Below are 24,873 nucleotides of genomic sequence, written 5' to 3' on the forward strand. Positions count from 1 at the left end.
ACAACCATCGCAAGACTAAGGTCTTGCGATGGTTGTAAAGTGTATGGCCACCTTTATGTGGCATCCATGGGGATTGGTAGTTTCTGGTTGCTTGAGAGTTACAATTTAAAATAGGTCTAACTAATGCCATACCCCATACTATTCCATACAATAACATAAACTCTGTAATGACTTCATTACAGAGAAATTCAGTAATCAAATGCAAATTACAACAAATAGGCACACAGTTATTTCCAAGATAATGCATGCTGCAGAACAGAGTACACAAGAGATTTTTTTTTCTGGTTAGATGAATACCGGATAACTGAGTTTACTGTATATGTAACTATTGCTACAAAAAAAAAAAAAGATGTGAATTAGCCGACTGTTGTAAGAATGGATCAAAATAGAATGTTCTTATGACTCTTTTCTCTGGAGGGCAAATGTTCTTCAAATATTACAGGCAGTAGTTATATGGACAATTCCAAATTGTCACCACTAGATGGAGCTGAGGGGTCATAGCAATTGTGTGCAGCTTAGTAAAGAGATGCAACACAAGCCTGAAGAATGCTGATGGGAATTAGCAGATAAATGTAACCATTGCTTCTACAGGGATGGCTCAGTGTAAAATCTTGCCATGGCTTAGTGGTGGGATGAATTAAGTAACGTGCACGTCTTGGCTTCCCCTATCAAGATAGCTGAAAATGCCAGCCCTGCTGAGAGTGCTTGCAGATGTTGTCGCTGTAGGGAAAGTTAGTATAGCGTACTTTAAGGGAATGGCATCGGCTTGATGTATGGTGTCTTACATTTTTAATATACAGTGTTAGTGGGGTTTAACTTCATGACTAAGCCCTGCCATTACAATAAGGCTTTGGCTGTGAACCCAATAAAGGCTCCTTGGGATGGTCCTGTTATGTGAGAAGTAAACGGAATTAACATTCATAATGACTTGTTTTAGCTACTCCAAACCGTCACCAGATTTTGGCTGTGAACTTTAAGCCATCTCCAAAAATAGAAAAGAAAGGCTTCCCAAACTATGAGAACTAATTCTTCATTACTTTAAAGGAGATGATAGCTCAAAGGCTAAAAAGACTAATATGTAAAATAAATAAATACAGCTATGTTTATTTAATTGGAGTGAAATTCTTGAGGCCCGATACACACCACTTGACTCTCACATGCATGTTCCAGTGCAATGGGATGTGTTTACTTTTCCAGCTGGAAAATACCTGATATTCCTGCAATAGGACAATCGGGTATTTGCCAATTAGAATACCCTTGTGTCCCTACACAAGATGCTTCACCTCTCAAGCGTCTTAATGAATGTTCCCATGGTTTATGTTTGTTTTCTAGTTGCATTATATTCCAGAAATTGAAAAAAATAACACTACAGAGGCTGAGAAGAGGTGATATCTCAGACTATAAAAAGCTAGAAAGATGGCAAAAAAAAAGTCGAAGCAGAACAACAGTTTATATCCATCTCAGTGAAAGACTTGTGGCCCAAGACAAACCACTTTACAGACTGGTTATACAGACCGGTATAGTTGTTTTTGTGTGGTTTGTTTACTTCCGAGTTGATTAATGCCTTATAATCCAGAAATAGGAGAATGGGTACTGCTGAGAGCGATAGGAGGTAATAGCTCAGAGGATTGGAACTTTGGCCAAAAAATAAATTAAATAAAAGAAGACCTTGAGTTCAAATCCATGTGAATGAAAGCCGCGTGGCCCTAGAAAAGCCACTCCGCCTCTCAAGTGTCCCAATGAATATGGATGTATTCCCCTGCAATAAGTTTTCTTTCCAGTTGACTAATACCTTATATTCCAGAAATAGGACAGTGAGCACCTCAGAATCGGAGAGGCGGTGATAGCTCAGAGGATTAGGACTCGAACACCAAAAACATAATTAAGAGAAGAGCATGAGTTCAAATCAACCTGAGCAAAACCTGTGTGGCCCTAGCCAAGCCCCTTCACCTCTCAAGTGTCCAAATGAGTATAGAAGTCTTCCTGTGGTTTGAACTTTCTTTATAGATGATCAATGGCTTATGTTCCAGAAATAGGAGAATGAGCAGAAGTAAGCCAGCGAGTTGGTGATAGCTCAGCGGATTAGATCTCTGGCAACAAAAAAAAAAAAGATTAAAAAGACCATGAGTTCCAATCTATATGAGCAAAAGCCTTGTGGCCCTAAAGAAGCCACTTCACCTCCCAAGCCTACCAATGAATGTAAATGTCTACATGTGATCTGAGTTTTCTGTCTAGTTGACTAATGCCTTATATTCCATAAATAGGAGAATGAGCACCTTGGCATCTAAGAGGAGGTGATAGCTCAGTGGATTAGAACTCTGCAAATAAAATAAAAAAAAGGCCATGAGTTCAAATCCATCTGAGCCAAAAACACTTCTTTAAAGCCTTCCAAAGAATATAAATGTCATTCCATGGTGTGACTTTTTCTTCTGGTTCACAAATGCCTTATATTCCAGAAATAGGTGAATGAGCAGGGTTAAGTATGAGAGGAGGTGATAGCTCAATGAATTAGAACTCTGACAACCAACAAAAATCCAAAAGTTCCAATCCCGCTCAGTTGGATCCTTGTTGAAGCCACTTCCTCTCCTATCAATTAATTTAGATGTCCTTCCATGGTGAGAGTTTTTCTTCTACTTCACTAATGCCTTATATTACAGAAATAGGAGAATGATGAAGAGGAAGAGTGAGAGGAGGTGATAACTCAGAGGATTAGAACTCTGGAAAAAAAACAAAAAGTTTAAAAAGACCTTGAGTTCAAATCTAATCCTCTCAATCCTTTCCATGAATGTAGAGCTCTTTCCATAGTGAGAATGTTTCTTCTACTTCACTAAAAAAAAGACCAGGAGTTCAAATCCATCTTAGTGAAAGCCTTGTGGCCTTAGACAAGCCACTTCGCCTCTCAACTCTACCAATGAAAATAGAAGTATTACCATGTTGTGAGTTTTGTGTCTAGTTGACTAATTCCTTATATTCAAGAAATAGGAGAATGTGCACACAAGCATCTAAGAGGAGGTGATAGCTCAGAGGATTAGAACTCTGGCCAAAGAAAAAAGAAAGTAAAGAAGAGCTGGAGTTCAAATCCCTCTGAGCAAAAGCCATATGGCCTTAAAGAAACCCCTTCCCCTCTCATGCATCGCAGTGGGTAGGGGTGTGTCTCCTTGTTTTAAGATCACTTTCTATTTGGTTTATTTTTTTTCGACAGTTGCAGTAACAATTCTCATATATTAGAAGTATACTGTGTTGTTTACTGGAAGTTCTGCAACTTGCCACTAGCTGTCAGAGATATGTTTAGTGTTAAAGACGTGCAATGTAATCTTCTTTCTAATGCAGCTACAAGTTTGTTATTAGGATGTTATTGTTGTCTCTGTGACCTTGTAAGTTCCTGTTCTGTGTTGCCACTTCTAATAAAGCAAGAAGGGGTTGCAGAATGCGTCTCAAGCGGCCTGACTGTTTAGAACACATATCTGCTGCAGCTCAAGCTTCGCCAAAAAATAGAGAATCATCTCCCTGTTCATATCCCAGTCCAGTAGGTGGCGGTAAATGCACTTAAAAACTGGTTTGCCTGCCACCATAAAACATATAAAGAAGGAAAATAAGCCTTCACTTCAGTTCCCACTCCATGGAACAAAGTTCCACTACATGATGTTTTTTTCTTTAAACTATTTAGAAATAGGAGAGTAAATGTTCTGGTGTCTAAGAGGAGGTGATATTACAAAGGAAAGGAGGTTTGGCTAATATATACAATCTGAAAAAGGTTTTAATCCATCTGAGTGAAAGACTTGTGCCCTAGCCACGCCACTTCACCTCTCAACTGTCCCAATAAATATAGAAGTCTTCCTGTGGTTTGAGATTTCTTTCTAGTTGACTAATGGCTTAGGTTCAAGAAATAGGAGAACGAGCACTGTAGTATCTGAGAGGGGGTGATAGCTCAGAGAATTAAAACTCTGGAAAAAAAAAAGTTTAAAAAAACTATGAGTTCAAATTCGTCTGAGCCGAAGCCACTTCTCTCAAGCCTTCCCATGAATGTAAAGGTCTTCCCATGGTGGGAAATTTTTCTTCTACTTCACTAGCGCCTTAGATTCCAGAAATAGTAGAATGATGAAGGCTGAGTCTGAGAGGAGGAGATAGCTCAGAGGATTAGAACTCTGGCAACACAAAATAAGTTTAAAAAAAGATCATGAGTTCAAATCCATCTTAAAAACAGCCTTGTGGCCCTAAACAAGCCTCTTCACCTCTCAAGTCTATCTATGAATATACAAGTCTTCCCGTGGTGTGATTTTTGTGTCTAGTTGACTAATGCCTTATGTTCAAGAAATAGGAGAGCACGCGCTCCAGAAGCTGAGAGGAGGTGATAACTCAGAGGATTAGAGCTCTGGAAAAAAAAATTAAAAAAGACAATGAGTTAAAATCCATGTTAGCCAAAGCCACTTCTCTCAAGCCATCCAATGAATATCTATGTCTTCCCATGGTGTGAAATTTTCTTATATTTCACTAATGCCTTATATTCCAGAAATAGGAGAATGATGAAGGGTAAGAGTGAGAGGAGGTAATAGCTCAGAGGTTTAGAACTCTGGCAAAAGAAAAGACCATGAGTTCAAATCCATCTAAGCTGAAGCCACTTCTCTCAAGCCTTCCAATGAATATAGATGTCTTCCCATGGTGTGAGTTTTTCTTCTGGTTCACTTATGCCTTATATTCCAGAAACAGGAGAATGAGCAGGACTATGGCTGAGAGGAGGTGATAGCTCAATTAATTAGAATGCTGACAACAAACACAAATCCATGAGTTCCAATCCCTCTCAGTTGGATCCTTGTAGTCCACTTACCCTGCTATGCCTATCAATTGATTTAGATGTCTTCCCACAGAGTGAGTTTTCTTTCTAGTTGACTATTGCCTTATATCCCATAAATAGGACACAAACCACATTAGACCCAGAGAGGAGGTGATAGCTCAGAGGTTTAGAGCTCTGGCAAAAATGGCCAAAAAGATCGTAAGTTAAAATCCATCTGAATGGAATTCTTGTGGCCCAAAACAAGCCACTTCACCTCTCAAGCCTCCCAGTGAATGTCTGCCTATTATGTCAATTTTCTTTCTAGTTGATCAATGCCTGATATCCCAGAAATAGGAGACAAAGCACCATAAAGTCCAAAAGAAGGTGATAGCTCAGAGGATTAGAACTCTGGCAACTAAAAATAAATAAAAGAACGTGAGTTCAAATCCATCTGAGCAAAATCCTTGTAGCCCAAGACAAGCCCCTTTACCTCTCAGGCATTCTAATGGATTGCAATGTCTTTCTGTGGTGTGTGTTTTATATTCCAGAAATAGGAGAATGAGCACCTTAGAGTCTGAGAGGGGGGTTATAGCTCAGAGGATTAGAACTCTGGCAACCAAAAGTATCTATTAGGGTTACATAAATACATAGACTAACACAGGGGAACAAGTATGCAGCCAAGTGCAGGAAAATGGCGGCAGGTATTGATTTAACGTTCCGTTTTCTTGCTGCCAACATAGCAGTGAGTATATAATAAATAACTAGATGAAACAGAAGGGACATGTCAGAAAGAAAAATGTTTATTAGTCAACAACAAATTGCTTCATCCTGGGCTGCACTTGCAGGAGTGCAGGCTAAGACACCTTGTACAGCAGCCGCCTGGTCCTCCTACATTAATTGACTCAACAATCTGAGCTCATTGGTTTCCAGGAGAAAGGTGTTATATTACTCTCTCTCCTGTAAACTCATAAAGGTTTTTTTTTTTTTTTTCAGGCATGTCGCTACTGTTTTATGATCTACTTATTTACCATGTGTATGCTGCCATGTTGATACTGGGAAAACGTAATGAATCGCTAGCATATTAGCTCCACCAGTGTCGCCCTATCTACAGGAATGCATGAATGTGACATTAAAACTCTTATAAAGATATCACTTCCTGTGGGCTGGGAAAGGGGGCAGGGTAGGTACTATATGTATGCTTAGATGTATTGGCAGTAGGAAAGGAAAATATTAGGGATGCACCGATATCAAGTATCGTACCCAGTACAAGTACAGATACTTTTCCAGCTCCAAGACTAGACTAGAGAAAAAAATCAAAAGTTAGGAGGCAGCTGTCATTTGTAAGGAGCACACGGAGCTCCTGGGATTTGTACATCTCTGTTTTAATGTATAAATATATATTAGGGATGCACCGATACCATTTTTGCAAGTACAAGTACTGATACATTTTTGTTAAGTTTTTCTAAGACAATACAGACTAATGATTTCAGGACAGTGGTGGAGCGCCCGAGCCAGGTCCCAGCTGCAACCGCTGCAACCCTGATAGTTTTCATGAAAATGCCAAGTATCGGCATTGGTATCTGAAAAGTATCGGTGCATCCCTAGAAAATATGGTAGGTTTTCAGTTTTTAATTGATTTGTATGTGGTGAAAAGCAGTTCTGAAATGAAGGAAAGCCAGTGTGCACAAGCCTTTTCAAACATTGAGACATTTTCAGGGGCAAAACCTTCTAAGAACCACTCTGTAGAGCTTAGGGTGGTTGAGATAATGTACTCAATGTACTAACTGTTCTTTAATAAGGGGCTACTTGTTAATAAATCTTGCCTTTATCTCAGACAGAGTAACGGGGATACAGATCCTCAAAGAAAATGGCTCAAGCCACAAGTAAGAGCGACTTGTCGGCCGCCACAACGTCTGTCAAAATACAACTGGATGAGGGAGAATTAACTGCTGGTTTCAGCTTCAAGGAGGCCATCGCAGAGTTTCTAAACAAGAACCTGAACAAGGACGCGCTCAAAAGTTTCGAAGCGAGGGTGGAGATCCTCAGGAAAAGCTCTTTTTTTATCACTATCCAACCTAAGAAAATATTACTTAGTCAGCAAAACACCATGCATTATGTCAACATATTTCAGGTTGTAGACCCTCAGAGATTCCAACGTATGAAAACAATAGGTACCAACCAGACCAAGATTCAGCTGTTTATCCTTCAAGAATATTTGGAACAACTGAAGAACTGCCAAAGGGAACTGGTGGAGCTGGTTCAGTCGAAAAACGGGGAGTTCTCACTGGCAATTCAGAAGGACCCCGTTCAATATCTATCAGAGTTATCGGAATTACTCAACAACTTTAAGAACATGTTAACGCCTGGACCGCTCCACCTAAAACACCAGCTCATACCACATGTGCCAGTCCGCCAAATCCCCCCACTGCGGCTGATCTTGAAAACCAAAGGACCGGTGACGTTTGACCGGAAGGTGGCAACGGCTTTTGACAACTGGGCTTTTCTGAGCTGGCACGTTTGCGGACAGCGACACCTGACAGACAGTTACGAACTGTGCTTCCAGCAGCTAAACGTACCCTCAAACGAGGTGGCGCACAGTGGCATACACATTATCAGTAGCAACACCTTTAAGATCTACAATCTCTTGCCAGAGAAGTTGTATGAGTTTTCCATACGGAGGACCGAGGCGTTCAACCTAGTGTACGATGAGTGGCGTGATGTCATTACACTGAGCACAGGGGAAAACTCGGCATGTAATTTGGCAAAGTCTCAAGCATTTGGCGACTACCAATTCTAAATAAAAGGGACTGGGGAAAAAAAAAGATGTATGGCTGTGAGTTCTTGTGCTACAAGGAGGTAGACCTGTCGTTAAGGGTTAAGAATCAGGCCCATCCTTGTTATCTCCCCCCGCTCATACTCCACTTTACAGCTGGAGGGTGGCAAGACTTTTTGAACACATCATTTCTGAAGATGCCGTGACACTGTATCACCAAAAACATTCTCTTTGGCCTACTGGTGAACATCATCACTCTAGTAATGCTTACCTTAAGCTTAGAGCAGACGTTCCCCCCCCCCGCCACCCCACAAGTCTCATTTCCATTTTCAGTTGGCATGTGCAAAGGCAATATAAAGTTAGATTCAATGTATGTGTAAAACCTATCAATGTACTTCACCTATGTATTTATATATCTCTTATCTACATAAAACTCCATGTGGTGCTGTAGCAACCATGGGGCGAACACAGGGCACCATTGGCAACAGGGGCGCCAGGCGGCCAACACAGCCGCGGCTCGGCAGGGAGAAGAGGAGTGGCACAGGCTCCAGCTTCTCCTCCGATCCCCGCTGCTCCCCCCCCCCCCTGTATGGGCAGAGGACTCTGTGTCCTTAAAGGAGAACTATGAGGCGAGTGATTTTCACTCAGCCTCATAATCTGAACCGACCTGTGACAAAGAAACTGTCACAGGTCATCTCAGTAGATCGGAAAGTGAGCGAACACATACCGATGCTCGCTCACTTCTCAATCCTGTGCCGGCAGAGAGCTGTGACAGGGGAGGGACTGGATTCCCCCCTCCCCTGTCCGACATGTGGTAGGACCAGCAGGAGGTAAGGAAAAAAATGCCTGAAAAAAAGAAGAAAGCTCATGGAGATATCACACAGGTACACATAACACAATAAAATCAGCAATTTGACATTGTAGTAAAATGTATTTCATGAATTAAAACATTAAACTAATCCCAGAGAAATACCTGACTGTTCTTACATTTAATACCAAATAAAACATACACATTCCCTGACCTTCAAGTGAACAGAAAGCTTTGCAGTGGTTTAAAAGTCTGAGCTGGCCATTTAATCAGAAAAATGCAATACAAGGGGCCACTGCACCTTATATAATTTTGGTGGTGGGGGTGCCCAGGTGTTCCCAGCTCAACCTACCTGCCCTCTTCATGACAAAGGCTTCTCTTGTTTTTTCTTGAATTTGTTATTTGTTGCACATTAGTGAATAAAAAAATAATTAGAAGAAGACACGAACTGATTCAGCCCACCAGAATTCACCCCTAACCTGTAAGTTTTGGGTGGACTATGCCTTTAAGTTTTAAAGGGACACGGCACGTCTACACAGTACATGTAGCTACTCTGTGATACAAATTATGCCTGTCAATTGACTAGGATCTAGTGATATCCTTGATCCAGTTGATTTCAGATGTTTTAAGGTACTTGTTTTAGATATGCTGTGGCAGCAGCAGGTTTACACAGTTTACAGCACAAACAAAATCCCGCTAGTCTTGCAACGTCTTAGTAAAACAAATACGGAAGACAAGGACCTCTATCTATGTGCTATGTACAAAGTCAATGACAGCAGCTGTTTCGATGGCAAGCTGACCATCTGAAATGTTGGTGACACACAAAAGTATTCAAGATGCCCCTTCAGGAATGTATAAAGAGGAAGGAACGCAAGTGGTTACCCGCTGTGACTAAACACATCAGAAAATGTTATTGTCTGCCCTACGTTAGGAGTAAGCAAATGGAATATTTTTGCTATGGGCAACACCATTTCCTCTTCTCCAATATTTGTTTTTATAATTTTGGGTACGTTATAAAAACTGTATGGAAGTGCGGCTGCTGCCTGCAATGTGGAACTAAACCGCCAACTGGGGGAGCTGGGATTTCATTGTCCCGCCACTCATTTCCATTCTCAGCATCTTACAGATGGCAGCAGTGGGCTGGGAGCATACACTGCATTGAGCATGCACTGTGTCTGCGACATGTCATTGCTCTGGGAGAATCCAGAGAAATGTGCAGCTGCAATGTTTGTCAGCAAAGCCATTTGTAGTCGCCACGAGAAGCACATGTAATGGGGTGGCAACGCAGGAGCACAATTGTGAGAAAGGGACATATAGGGTTGCCACCTGTCCAGGATTCACCCGGACAGTTCGGGTTTTGAATGCTGTGTCCGGGTTTCATGGCAGCAGAAATCCGGACACACGATGTCAGGCAGACAGGGGCAACCAAAAAAAATAAAGGGTCTACTGGTCCCCCACTGTACAGTCTCCACTGTGATATTTACATATGAATGGGTGGCGCTATTTAAATATGAATAAGCCACGACTCCAAAAAAATGCCGTCCTTGAACTCCAATCGGTGACTTTGCCTTAGGCTGAGATGATGTCACCAGTTTGCTGCACGCAGGAGGAAGCATTCCCTTCACCTCCTCTCAACAGCAACATTATAACTTTGTGGCAAGTCACAAGGCGAGAGGCTGCAGCAGGGCCTACTCTGTGCCTGACAAATGTAAACACAGCCAAGAACTGCGCAGACACCAGAAATTGCATGATGGCGTCATCTCTGAGCCAGCATCTCAGCACAGGAAGTAGAAGCCAACCCCAGATGATGCCTGAACAAAGAAGGCTCAATCCTTCTAGAAAGAAAAGCAGATGAAGGCAATGGAGGAGCTTGAGGTATAAACTACCTGGAAGTTGTACACCTAAACATTACATAGCATCCTGCACTTACCATTAAACCTTGCATGGGACCCCTGCACTGCAAGGGTTAAATACAGGTTAAGTCTAGGGGGTAGACTTATTTCTTGCTGCAGCAGGCTTCCAGCACTCTCTTCCCCTTTCCAATGCGTTGGGAAAGGGCATGTTCTTGTCTTCCTCGCGTACAATACAGGACTATTAGGGCAGGTTCACACCATTTTCCAGACCAGATCTCTTCAAGATCTGGTCCGGAAACTGGTGTGAACCTACCCGCAGTTCCAGTGCATTCCAGATCAGAGAAAATGAGACGTGCAGTATTTTTCTGGTCTGGTCTGGTCTGGAACGGACAGCGCTGGTGTGAACAGAGGCCAGAAATAGCATAGGGATACATTAGGATGCATTTTGGGTCCGGAAACAATTTGGTCTGGTCTGGAGGAGATCTGCATCCCAGATAGCAAGGATAATTTGCCACAAACTTGTGTCAGGGTTAAATTGTAATTCTTTTTAACTTGCTGCACACATTCCTGGCAGGTTGTAGACTTACAGAACACTCGCAGCACAAGTTCTAGTTGACACTTTTTGAATTTGTAGCAAATTTGCTTGGCAAGTCTACAGCAAGAGTCCTGCAGGTCATAGTAAGAGCTCTGCAAGCTCGCTGGTCTGGAGACTTGCAATGCAGACTTGCTGTAATTGTGCAACAAAATTGTGAAGCTTGGCAAGTCTGAAATAGTTTAGCAAGTCATTTTCAAACTTGCAGCACAATTTCTTGCTATCTGGGATGTGGTGTGAATGGGCCTGCATGGTATGTGACAATGTCAGAGTGCAACCGCCAGCCGGAGCACCTTAGAGAAGAGGAGTCGGACACCATCTAGGAAGCCTACCGGAGTAAAGAACAAGGTAAATATATCAGCTCATTCCTCTGCCCCCTAGACTCAATGAGCTTTTAACCCTTGTATTGCACCCCAATGCAAGGGTATTTATTTTTGAAATTGCTGGAGTTCAGCTTTTAATGAGGATAGTAATTATTTACCGCTGAACATGAATGAAAAAAAATAATCAAAATATAAAACAGCACAAACGCATGTGCATTGAAGCATGTACATAGGGTTGCCACCTGTCCAGGATTCACCTGGACAGTTCGGGTTTTGAATGCTGTGTTCGGGTTTCATGGCACCAGAAACCCGGACACAAGGTGTCAGGTAGACAGGGGCAACCAAAATTAAGATAGGGGCTACTGGCCCCCCACTAAAAATAGTCTCAACTGTGATATTGACATATTAATGGGTGGTTCCTTTTACATATGAATAAGCTGCGACTCATTCTCCCAAAAAAATATGTCCACGTGTCGCTAGAGTGTTCGGGTTTCGCTCGAATAAAAGGTGGCAACCCTACATGTACATTTCTCATCAGAAACATCTTTCAGATAAGTAATATACTGTATAACAACCATACAATACATACAGTAAATATGACAGCTGTTGCTCCTGGTTATTTTCTTGGAGGTGCCAGTTCCATGGAGCTTAAAGGAGAACTATGGGGTCAGTGTTTTTCCCCATAGTTTTCCTTAGGGTAACGGGAGGACACAAACTAGCGCTCACCCGATACCCTAAGCTCAGTATACCGCGAGCTACAGCTCGCGCTATACTGAGACGCCGCAGCCGGAGCAGATCCCGACGTAGATGACGGAATCCGCCCAGCTGTGTGAGTGACAGCTGGCTCTGCCTATCTAGAGGCAGAGCCAGCTGTACCCGCCCCCTCCCCCGTCCGTTCCGCCAGTCAGCGCTGGCAGATCGGAGCGGGGAGAGGGGAATCCAGCCCCTCCCTCTGTCACGGCAGAGAGCCGTGACAGGATCGAGAGGTGAGCGAACTTGGTATGTGTTCGCTCACCTCCCGATCTACTGAGCCGACCTGTGACAGTCTCATTGTCACAGGTCGGCTAGAACTATGAGGTGAGTGGAAATCACTCGCCTCATAGTTCTCCTTTAAAGACGAGTCAGAAACAAGATTTGCCAGCTTGTATCCTGAGGTCTTGCCACTGAAATGTGTAAGCGATGGAGATAATACACTATGCACTTTAAGAATTCCATTGAAAAAGAAGGAATGTAGAAAATATGATTCTCCTTTGTTGGATCCTAGTTTCCAACTTATGACCATTTTACCATAATTCATAAATAACTATTAAGTGCAATGTATTGCTGGGTCATGCTAAAAATGCTCAATTCCATTTAAATAAATCTACATTCCGTCAGGCAGGCATTGCATTAGTAATCTAGATTTTTAAAGTCTTACCTTCTCTTTCCTCAAATAGCAGATGTGTGTCTTAATATGGTTGACTGCACAGTCATACGGGCACCGGAGTCTGACCATACTGCCCAGTGAACTACATTTTCTGACAGGCCTGGTCATATATGCCCCTTTCATACAAGACACCACCCACACGTCCTCAGCTCTACAAGTCTGTGTGATCTATGACAATGAAGAGTACCGGAGAGGAATGTAGGAAGGGCGAAGATATTTTAAGGCAATTAAAGTGGAATTTGGAATAAAATCATAACATTCGGCGATACAGGCCTATAATTAAAAAAAGCGTGACACTTCAGCTGGGCTTTAAATATGACTAAATATTTTTTTTTTACTCATTGCCCAAACATTGGAGACTGCATTCTCTGAAACATGTTTATTGTACAGGTGACCCGCACCATCATTTTGGATTTTTGGAGAAGCTGAGAAAAAGTGGATCTTTGTTTTCAGTGGTGGCGGTTTTGCATAACCGTGATATTATCAGCGGGGACAAGGGCACCCCTCTGGCTGTAGTGCTGGAGAAGTCTTTTCCACATTGGACAACACCGTAAAAGTTGAGAGTTTCCTGTGAAAAATAATTTAAACATTTTTATTTTTTTTCAAAAGCACAACACAAAATTGTAGCTCTATGTGTTAAATGTTGCATGGTTAAAGAGAACCAGTCACGAATGTGCTTACACGACAAATGAAAAAAATCAGTCCTAATTACAACTAGGGATGCACCGATACTGGAAGTCTCATTAGGGAAGCCGGGCAGCGTGTAATGACTCGATGCCCGGCTTCCTGATTAGCTGGGAAACCAGGCGGAGTGTAATTACTCACCAGGTGACAAGAAGGCATGGAGGCGGCTTTCTGGCCAATCAGGAAACTGGGGTTGGGTAATGACTCGCAGCTGACCAATCAGGAAGCGGGGTGGCGAATCATTACACGTTGACCGGCTTCCTGATTGGCCAGGAAACCGGCTCCATGTTCCCTTGTCACCAGGTGTCTAGGAAGCATGGATCCAGCTTTCTGGCCAATCAGGAAGCCGGGGGGCGGGTAATGACTCGCCGCTTGGCTTCCTGATTGGCCGGCTTCCCGACCAATCAGGAAGCCAAGTGGGTAGTCATTACATGCAGCCTGGCTTCCTGATGGGCTGGGAAGCCGGCTCCAGGGTTCCTCGTCACCAAGTGCATGGAGCCAGCTTCCCGGCCAATCAGGAAGCTGAGCAGCATGTAATGACTCGCCATCCGGCTTCCTGACACCGGAAGTTCCAGGTATCAGGATAAGCGTCAGGAGCATTTGGGCGAGTACAAGTACTGGTATTGGTGCATCCCTAATTACAACTGTGCAGTCTTATTTATGAAAGATTCACTTACTTTGTCTCAGGATGGCACTTTAGCTTGAGAGTCAGGGTCAGAAGTCACCTGAGTTCAGACAGATACTTTTTTTCTAACTCCCTTGCAGCTGTCTCCCAGCCTCTGAGCATGCATAACAGAATCAAATAATAAAGCACTGCCTTTGTTAACGTCTTCCTTAAGTGTAGTGTTTTAATATTTGACACCGTTAAGCACTCGCAGGAGCTGGGGGGCAGTATAGGAAGCCAGAAAAAAGGCAACAGTTGGTAAATTCTGTGTAGCCTCCAACTTTCAAACTGAAGAGGAACCCTTAGACCAGGGGTAGGCAACCTCTGCACTCCAGCCTTGTTGTGCAACTGCAAGTTCCATGTGGCAGTGCAAGACTCTGACAGCCACAGGCATGACTCAAAGAGGCAGAGGCATGATAGGATTTGCAATTTGCGTGCCAAGGTTGTCTACCCCTGCCTTAGACAAAGTAAAGCCCAATAAGAGGGCAATACGTATTTTCATTAAAAAAAGTCAGGTGTATGATGATAACTTTAGACTGAATATTCCCATTCTTACATAAGACCAGTTGTAAATGATTCTTTCTAAATGGTTGCTATATACATGAATATCTAAATGTGTCACCTCTCACCTAGTATACAGAGGCCCTCCTTGGCTCTGGTAAGTGCAACATTAATCTGGTTTGGGTCGCCCAAAAATCCAAGATATCTCCGCTGCCAGCTGATGGTGGGACGACTGTCTAGGTCTTGACCGGTAGCACAGCGCACGGTGGAAAAGATAACATATCGCCACTCGCTCCCTGCAGAAGTAGACAGAGGAATGAAGCATCATCGTAAAAGACAAACTATTGACTTTGCACACAGTGACCAAAAGGAAATGGAGGTGGTTGCAGAATGTTACAGAAGGAGAAGAGTAAAAGTAACTAACATAAAGAGACATACAGGGTTATTCACTAAATGGTGAAGAGTTTGGAGAAGGCGGGAGAAGTGAACAATCTAGGCCAAAATAGCTGAACTGGAAACATTTTCCAATTCAGCTCACTTTCCATCTCAGCTACATTGTCCTAGATTGTTCACTTCTCCCGCCTTCTCCAAACTCCTCACCCTTTAGTGAATAACCTTGAGGCTGTTTTCACACCTGGGCATTTTTCAGCGCTGATCGAAGTCCAATCAATCCCTGAAATCCAATCAATCCCTATGGGCATGGTTCCCACCTGGACGTATTTCAGCGCGATTTGTCGCGCTGAAAAACGCCCTACGCGCAAAAAAGTACTTGAGCTTCTTTTTCGCGCGTAGGGGCCGATTGCAGCGCGTATCCATTGGTATTCCCGAGTGTGGCTCGGGGGTTAACAAAGCGGTAACCCCGAGCCACACTCGGGAATGCAGCGTAGGTCTCACCTTGTCCACGATCACCGCTGTGTCCTCCGGCCGCTGCGTCTTCCGGGTTCCGTCCCTTGCGAGCGTCCGAGGTTAAAAAACGAGCGTTGAACGCGCGTTTTATTAGACTAAAAAACGTGCTTAAAAAACGAGCATAAAATGCACCTATAGGAACGCCCAGGTGTGAAACCAGCCTGTAGTTTGTGGAAAGAAATGTTATGAGTGATTGCTAGTACATAGTTGCTTTTATTGGACATTATATTGTATAATAGTATGGGAAGGTGCTACAACTAGACGATCTTCTTGGAAAAGAGGGCACTATAAAAGGCTTATACACTGAGTGGCCGGATTATTATGACCACCCCATCAGTACTTAGTTGGGCCGCCTCGTGACTCCACGAGATGATGAAAGGTGATGCGAGGAATCTGACACTGCACTGTTGCCCTTCTGTTGTCTTGTACCAGTCTTGCCGCTCTCCGTTCTGCCCTAACATTGACTAGTCGCTGACGGCCACAATTCGCACGTTCAGACCCAGATTTTCGGCTGACAGTCCGGTCTTTAAACACTTTAACAACAGCTGCTCTTGAACATGTAACAAATTCTGCTGTTTTGCTGATACTCGCTCCATGGCTCCGAGCGCCAACAATCATCCCACGTTCAAAGGCTGTTAAATCGCGTTGTTTCCCCGTATCTTCAGAAACAAATCACTTCTACTGTCGTGGTAAACAACCCGCTTCCCTATTTATAATGGTCTGGCCCTCTAGCAACTTCAGCGCCAAATTATAGCTAATTTGCCTACAAACGTCAGGTGGTCATAATAATCTGGCCACTCAGTATATGTCCAGCATCCTTTATGGTACTGACTGGTTTGATTTATTAATGTATGGCCTTTGCTGTTTTTTTTAGTTTTAGGCATATTGCTTTCCCTGGAAATAGGCTTAAAGGTTACTCTGCCATGATCAAGGTAAACACTTTCTAAAAAACACTATACTTTGAAGAGGAAACTGAACAGTAGAATACAGTTACACACTAACCTTGGCTCTTCATTACGGTGGAGACGGTCACATTGTTCAGTCTTTTTTCCTGCAGTCTCCTGGTGATCTCTGCCACTTGTGCATTGTAGGCGGTTAGTATGGCAATGTCGCTTTGTTCTACAGACTTAGAGACAAGTAAGGCAGCCAAATGCACCTGGCAACAAAACAAAAGTGCTTTCATCGGGCTGGGACCTGGGATGACCTAGTCGTTAACCACTTGAAGACCGGGATGTTAGACCCCCTACCTGGCCAGGCCATTTTTCAGTATTCAGCGCTGCGGTACTTTGACTGACATTTATTCCGTCATGCAGCGCTGTACTGAAGTTAACATTATACCATTTTTGGGGACAGAGAGAGCTTTTTTTTTGGTGGCATTTAATCATCACTGGGTTTTTTTGTTGTTTTTTTTTACCATATAACAAAAAAAAAGTACCCTAAATTATGAAAAAAAAAACCTGTTTGCTTATGAAATGTTATGAAACATTTATTATCACCGCAATTTCTTTAAAAAATGTTTTGTGTTATTTTACATTTATTTTATTTGTGACTATTTTTTTTTAAGCTTCTTTATTTTTTTTATGTGATAGCCCAATCCACATGACAGGTCCTCTTTATGGAGACATCATATCACCTTGGGACCTCTAGAGCTCCGATCCTCCAGCGCTGACTGGCAGAACGGACGGGGGAGGGGGCGGGTACAGCTGGCTCTGCCTCTAGATAGGCAGAGCCAGCTGTCAATCACGCAGCTGGGTGGATCCCGACAGTAATGTCGGGATCCGTCCCGGCTGCGGCGGTCTCAGTATACCGCGAGCTGTAGCTCGCAATATACTGAGCTTTGGGTCACGGGAGGACGCTAGTTTATTTCCTCCCGTGACCCTTAGGAGAACTATGGGGAAAAACACTGACCCCATACTTCTCCTTTAACTGCAGCAGAGAAAAGTCAAGTATCTTTCCTAATAGGACTGCGCTACATGCTAGAGATGTGTAAATCTCACGACTGGATGGACAGAAATACATATTCATTTGCAAGCAAAAAGGCCCCTTCTGTGTTTTAAGAAGTCTGTAGTTCACCTGTAAGGTGTACTGGTCGTTTAACTCGATATTGGGCAAAGGACAAGACATATAACAGGGTAACGAAGACAAGATAACAAACATTTACTTACTGCTTTTTTGGCCTCTTCAAGGTTCGCCTTCGAGTTTATGTTCCCTTCCTCAGTGGTGACCACCAGGCTTTGCTCCTGCCCTTCCACCTCTCCAAATACTATAGGGCAGAAGGTTCGTGAATAAAAAAGGCTGCAGCGTAGATGAATCTGGGGGCTGGTAAGCAGGCGTTCATCATAAAATTCCTTAGATGGAAACTCGCAAATATCTACATGCTGGAGGTAAAGAAGACACAACATTGGGATTTGTTACAATGCACAAAGTGATCTTTCCAAGCTGTCTTCTGCAGACTAAAAATTGTAATGGAGAGAAGGAAGGAAGATATGTTTGTAGTCTAAATTAGGAGAGCAGGATAGGGTGACAACCATTCATAGATACATATGTCTGTGAAGGTTCTCATTCATACAGGTCATGGTATATCTGTACAAATTAAGTCAATTCAACTGTATTTTTCTTGAAGACGTTTCTCTGGTCATCCGACCAGCTTTCTCAATGTATGACTGACTTGAACAAAAATTATCTGGGAATAAATATGGTGACTTGCTCCCATCCGCATAATAGTCGCTTTTAGTTAGTTCCTTTCCATGTCATTACATATCTTATTTTAGCCAGTGACATAATGACTAGGTCTCTTTGCTTCTCTTTACAATGCAGGCAGATAATGGCTAGTGGGAGGGGCCAGCAGGGTGCTGTATATAGCTTCCTGAAAACATCTCATCACCCTGCCTCAGTACTCACTTTAAGAGCCTTGATACATGAGGTGGGCTCTGAGGAGTTATTTGGATATCAAAATGCCTTGATGGGTGGACGTTACCAGGCAGACTGTATTTGCATACAAATCACTCCTAGGTAATGCCTCAATGTGATGCCAAACCTTGATGATTGAAATAATTGAAATCCAATGAATGAAAGGGGCAGGCCAGGGATAGTCAGGCTGGGGAGGGAAGATCCTAGATGATCCTGGAGGTCCTTCAGCCAGGAAATGAGGTGGGCCCTATCTGACTTGCTGCAGCTTTTAATGCCCATTTTGAGAGGCTCACAATGTGCAATAAAAATAAAAGCAATTTCCAGGAGAGGATCTGGTACAAGCAAGGTTAGACTGAAGGTAAGGCCGGAGTTCAGCATTAAACCAGCAGACAATTTTTGCCTGGATTGGCCAAATGGCCACCTTTAGCTAGGTGGGTATTTTTTTCTACAACTTCTCTTTGCTTTTCTATATATATTGTAGCAGGTCATCATGTAGAGAGCAAGGAGAGGTCCTGTCCGGGGTTTATGTGTCACCCAGATTCCTCTCTTACACCTTCCGGAACCTATAGTAAGCCCCAGGATTTACGCTTTGCCTCAGTGGCAATTTAGTGCAGGTGAGGCAAACATAGAGAGCTCTGGAGCAGACAGTCTCTATCTGCTGGAGCACAAGGTTGGTCATGGTGTTTTGCTGAAGCCTGACAAACAATAGGTTTGTACAGGTTGGCAATCAGGACTATACTATGTTTAGTTAGTGTCGGGACACGGCTAGGATTTTGTTTTTGAAGTATTTACTTTATTTGAGCACTGTATATAGCCTGTGTGTTGCACCAATAAATGTACCACTGTTTGAAGACAAGTCACTGGTCTGGTCCCTAAACCTTGCAAGATTGCTCACCCCAGGGAGCAATTGCACCCGCTACCTATTCCCCAGCTCACAATATATATACAGTATATAAAACACACATAGGCTTCTTACCATACGATACTGAGTGTTCAGAAACAGCGCCCTTTCCTCAAACCTCTCAAACAGTGATCGATCCATTTTAAGAATTTTACAAACGTCATTCATAACTACTGGGCGAAGCTGACGATGGTCCCCAATCAGAACAACCTGGGACAAAACAAACTGAGAATCAAAAAAGATGAAATCTTCACTGTTGGATGGACCTAAAACGACAGTCACCATACTGTACCTATGGCGGAGCTGCTTTTCACCCTAGTGCAGGGTTACAGAACATCTCCCCCTCATCTTTTCAGTAATATAGGAGAATGTATGTGTTTTGTAGTTCAGAGAGATAGCTGGGAACAGCATACCTCCCGGGTAGGCAACCTCAGTACTCCAGCTGTGGTGAAACTACAAGTCCCATGAAGAATTACAAGACTGACAGCCACAGGCATGAGTCCCAGAGGCAGAGGGATGATGGAATTTTTAGTTTCAGCATGGCTGGAATGCCAAGGTCGCCTACCCCTGGAATAACTGATAAAAATGCAGCACGAGCAGAGAGCACTGGAAGTTACCACTTTTTCTGGAAGGATGAACATATCAACAGATATAACAAACTGTAGATGGAAGTTCCTTGTTAGGGTTTATACTGTATAACCTTAAATATCTGCAGCATAACTCAACCAGCATGTACATTTCCAGTGCGGGAAACTACTCTTTTTCACCTGTTTTGTATCTAAGTGCTGTTGATCTCCTGCGGCCTCCTCCAGCTACTCCCCGTTTACATCCACTCCAGTGGCTCATGCATGCAATTGACAATGGTGAAAAATGTCTGCGCAATGAGCAATGGCAAGGCTGGTTATAGCCTGCACTGAAAGCATATGTGACCGGATGACAACACAGAAGCACAATAAGGAGAAGGAACGTTGTCACCCTGTAACAGGAAGTGCCCAAACAAGAACCTTCATGGCAGAATAACCAGATACTATTTTAATAAAAGCTGCAGATTTGAGAACATTGAAAATGACATTAACATGGTAAAGAGTATACAAGTGTTTCTTGACTGGATTTACATCTACTTTAAATTTCTCATAGGAGGCAGCGTGTGGCTGTGAGGCACCATTAGAAAGAGGAAAGGGGGATCTTTGCAAAGGAACAGAATCTTATTTTGACAATGGCTGTCATCTGCTGAATGGCTCACAATCTCAGCTTGTGAAAATACAGCCATCGTGTTCCCTGGTTTCGGCACCCGCTCATTAAAACTCACTGGAGCATAAGGGGCAGATGGCACAGGCTATAACCTTGTAAGTTTGGTGGGGTCTTTAGGAACTGTGAGGACCCCGCCAAAGGTAAGTGTCCACGTCACCAGACAGTGAGGTAGACACCCGGAAAAAGACTTTCCCACTCTGCGGCGGTGCAGAAGAGAGAAGAGCTGGATGCAGAGTGTTACGCGACCACAGATTTAGGCCCCATTTACATGTAGCGACATACCTTTTGCAGCAGCCGGGATAGCGCGACTTTCGGGGCGACGTTCCAGCGACGGTAGCGCGACCTTCTCTGTCGGGCTCCATTAGAAAAAAGCAAAATCCGCCGAAAAAAGGGTCCTGTAGAAGCGACTTGCGACCGCGACGAGCGACATGGAGCTAAGACAGCTCCATTGAATATCATTAGCCGACGACTTCTCGCGGCAAAAATGCGCGATATCGCGGTGGAAATCGCGCGATAAATCGATACGTGTGAATGGGGCCTTAAAGTATTTGGGGTATTTTTTTTTTCATTACTGTAGCGATTAGCTCGAGTAGTGTAGAGTACTCTTTAGTAGAGGGGGTGTATATAGCCATATCAGTATATGTATTGCCTTTAAGAGTTTTGCACAATATAAACATTATAGTGCATAACATTTCCACTTACCGACTGTACTTGTTTGTGGCTGACTAGCGGCACGAGAGACTCTGGCTCAGTGCACATTCCGCACTCATCAATGATCACCTGCGTGATGGGCAGGTCTGTCAGCATTTTACTGGAAGATGCCACGCAGGTACACAAGATGATGTTGTGGCGTTCCAGCTCCTCTTTGCGAGCTTTAGAGATCAAGCCCTTGTACCTGAAGCAGAAACAGCGAGAACGGGTTGACATCTTTGAAAAGGAAATGAAAGCAAAGATGAGGGGGAAATGGGTTAAGTATTCGGACCAGACAGACGCCACCTTGAACCGCAGCATTCAGAACAATGAACTCTGATTTGCTGACTGGTTACTGCAGGCCTTTATCTCTGCACATAACTCATTGCACTAATACTCCAGATTTGTATTGAAGATGCTATTTTGTGCTGGAGGCATGGCCTCTTAGTGTCGATGTATCGTACAGATGTACAATAAAGTTGACTTCTGATTTAAAAAACAACTCATTGCACTACATGGTAGATACACCCAAAAGCTAATATTTTGGTGTATGACCAGCACTGAGGGGGGTGAATTTATTGCCAGTATTTCTTTTGCAGAATCCAGTAGTGAGATTTCACTGCTGTGTTCCACAAGGAAACACCGATGATCCACTGTTGGATTATTTGTACTAGGTGTTAGGCTGCTCCCAGTCCACGGACTGCAGAACCGTTTTTTTTTTTAGTGCCCCCGCGGGACCTCAGGCAGATGCCCATTCTGTCTTTTTTTCAATCTGTCGCTGGCATGATCAAATCAAGAGAACGGCGGAGCCTTTTTCAGTTCTTCTGAATTTTTGCATGAAGATCTGTACCATTAAGCAATGTAGGCTTTTATGGCAAGCATGATTCATGAATTGTTAGAATTTCTGCAAGGTGGACAAATCTGCATGTACAGATGGAGCTGATTAACACAAATTTGCTTATCACCAATAAATAAAGACATTGTTTAATTACAGTTGGGCTCCCCTGTTATTTATTTTGTACTATATGCAGGGGCGTAACTAGAAATCACAGGGCCCCATAGCAAAATTTTGTATGGGGCCCTGTGATTTCTAGTTACAACTATATGTAATGGGAGGAGGTGAAGCCATTGTCACAGCATTTTAAGGCCTCAATCAAACCTAGGCGACAGCGTTTTTGCGCGTCTGTGATGCACGTTTTTTTGCGCATACGACAAAAAGCTCGTTTTTGTGAGCAGATTGTAGCTCAATTATGTTAGTGAGAAAAAGCCCATAAAACGAGCAGAAAAACGGGCAAAAACACAGCAAACGGGCGTTTTCAAGCGTTTTCTATTCAGTCTATGGGGCCAAAACGAGCTGTAATATGCCACAAAAAAAGCTCCTGTACTTTTTCCAGCGACAGGCGTTTTGCTTATTGCGACAAAACGCTTAGATGTGAACAGGGCCATAGAAATGAATGGGATTTTTGGGGGGGCAGATTTTTGGAGCGTTTTTTAGGGCAGAAAACACACTACAAAACGCTCAGTGTAAACCATGACTAAGAGAAGAGAGTACAAGACAGAAGTGAGTTGAGACAGAAGGACAGAAAAACATTGAGCATGCAGTGAGAACCAATGTACAGGTGAAACTCGAATAATTAGAATATTGTGCAAAGTTCATTTATTTCACTAATGCAACTTAAAAGGTGAAACTAATATATGAGAGAGACTCATTACATGCAAAGCAAGATAGTTCAAGCCGTGATTTGTCATCATTGTGATGATTATGGCTTACAGCTCATGAAAACCCCAAGAACCCCAAAATCACAACCTCAAAAAAGTAGATTATTACATGCAATCAATAAAACAAGGATTGTACATAGAACAATATCGGACCTCTGAAAAGTACAAGCATGTATATGTACTCAGTACTTGGTTTGGGCCCCTTTTGCAGCACTTACTGCAATTACTTTTGCACGATATTCTAATTATTCGAGTTTCACCTGTATATGACACATCACATATAACCTCCTCCTGTTTTTACTTACTCATCGATTTGCTCGGGGGTCATCTCGTCCCCATTTTGGATTTTCTGGTCCATCTCCTGAATTTCCTTCCAGTAAGAGTTGGGGGGCTGTCGGATCAGATGATGCAGGGCAATAGGTCTGTAGGAGACAAAGAGGCCATAAGTCATCCTGCACAGCACTTCCACCTGAGAAATAATCCCCAAAGAGCACATCACTGTCCAATAGGTATTGCATCCTCTAGGTCTTGCAAAGCATTACAGCCATTTATATGCAACACCCTGTTTATAGCTGTATGCTCTTTTTAGTCTGTAATACATTTTTTTCAGAAATGAACCAAATGAGGTCTCAACATAGGACAAGCAAGCATCATGTCATCTGATATCAGAGCAGATCACCTCTGCACTCTGGGTGACTCACCTTTACAACCTTTATTGATCCAACTTCACCTTGTGATTGTGTTACAGTATACCTTTCATGGTACCTTGACAGCGTCCCCAGACCTCTTACCTCAATATATTATCCGGCCTCCCTTCTCGGAGGTATCCGGTAAGTCTGAGATTGCTTCCAGGATAGGGAAACTCACTCAGCTCCATCTGTTCACTGTACACACGTAGCGGACGGAGCTTTTCACGCAGAGGAAGCAGCATTTCTGAAAAAAGGATAGCAGGGTAATTAATGTGAACAGATGGTGAATGGTATAATATTTACACGCACTACTGTATAGATTTGCACAAAGTCTAAGGCACACCTTTTCAAGGGAAGGGAATTTATCAAAACTGGAGCAGACAAAATCTGGAGCAAGCGTGCACGGCAACCAATCAGCTTCTCTCTTTCATTTTCAAACCTTAACTAAACAAACTGAAGAGAGAAGCTGATTGGTTGCCATGCACAGCCGCTCCAGATTTTGTCTGTTCCAGTTTTGATAAATTCCCCCCATTGTGCCTTGCAAAACATTCTAAAACAGAAAGAGAAAGTAGAGCTGCTTTATAAACTCCTTTGAGCAAAACATGTAAAACCTTATAAACAGGTATAAAAAAGTCTCTATGTAAGCGTTAACATAGGAACTATCCACACGTGTAAAAAGTCATGTCTTACCGCTTACAACATCCACTGACTTGTTGGATGGACCACAGTACATGAGCATCCGCCGGCCCATCATCTCTTCACTGTCTGCAGTAGGCTGTGTATCTTGGTTCGCGTGATGGAACCAGTAAGCCAGGTGAACACCAACCACAGTTTTACCAGTGCCTGATAGGAGAAAATAAACATCAAGTGAGTAATGGGATTCTTCTTATTTCCCCATGGGGCTTTGTTAGCAGAATCTACAGCCTTGTGTGCGTTTGTTTTTCCGTTTCAGCTTTCTGCAGAAGATTCTTGAATATGGCCCCAAATAATGGAGATAATAGGATTTTTGTACTCTCAGCAAAATCCATTCCTTGTAGTCTATTGAGGGAAACAGGAAGTCTTAGAACTATGGGTTATATTGCCACCTAATGGGGGCGGGGGATTGGACACTAGCTAATAAAAAATCTGTAGGCCAACCCAGGATAAGCCCCTGCTTTGCTGAATCTCTTTCCCAGAAAGGTTGCCCCTTACAGGCCACTTGAGGACTGATTTTTCAAAGACGTAGGGGATTACTTCATAGGACTTTCCTTCTAATCCTAACCTCCCCTATACACTATACCACTCTCCTTCCCATCCCTGCTTTCTTGGAAATACCATTGCCTGATGTTCTCTGTCCCCTATCAGTTTTACTTTAAACCATAGGGATTTTCTTCTACCCACTTATCACCCTCCCCCGCCTCCCCCCCCCCTCT

At 43.2% G+C, this 24,873-nt stretch overlaps 2 protein-coding genes across 2 annotated transcripts in view; one reads left to right on the top strand and one right to left on the bottom strand.

Annotated features, from left to right (window-relative positions):
• The first annotated feature begins 6,638 nt into the window (after positions 1–6,638).
• On the top strand, positions 6,639–7,568 carry FNDC11 (fibronectin type III domain containing 11). The gene has a single exon (XM_018556384.1). The coding sequence runs from the start codon at positions 6,639–6,641 to the stop codon at positions 7,566–7,568; it is 930 nt and encodes a 309-aa protein (XP_018411886.1).
• Positions 7,569–12,872: 5,304 nt separating this feature from the next.
• Positions 12,873–24,873, bottom strand: part of HELZ2 (helicase with zinc finger 2) — a 34,622-nt gene continuing 22,621 nt past the window's right edge. The window contains exons 9-17 of the mRNA XM_018556435.1: positions 24,152–24,304; positions 23,564–23,705; positions 23,078–23,194; positions 21,066–21,258; positions 19,188–19,322; positions 17,467–17,679; positions 16,304–16,457; positions 14,524–14,691; positions 12,873–13,114 (exon numbers count right to left, since the gene is read on the bottom strand). Coding sequence (XP_018411937.1) covers positions 12,996–13,114; positions 14,524–14,691; positions 16,304–16,457; positions 17,467–17,679; positions 19,188–19,322; positions 21,066–21,258; positions 23,078–23,194; positions 23,564–23,705; positions 24,152–24,304 — 1,394 coding nt within the window. The 3' untranslated portion in view covers positions 12,873–12,995. The remainder of the gene's footprint in view (positions 13,115–14,523; positions 14,692–16,303; positions 16,458–17,466; positions 17,680–19,187; positions 19,323–21,065; positions 21,259–23,077; positions 23,195–23,563; positions 23,706–24,151; positions 24,305–24,873) is intronic.

The sequence above is a fragment of the Nanorana parkeri genome, unplaced genomic scaffold (assembly GCF_000935625.1).
Source record: "Nanorana parkeri isolate BGI_ZX_2015 unplaced genomic scaffold, ASM93562v1 scaffold237, whole genome shotgun sequence".
NCBI lineage: Eukaryota > Metazoa > Chordata > Amphibia > Anura > Dicroglossidae > Nanorana > Nanorana parkeri.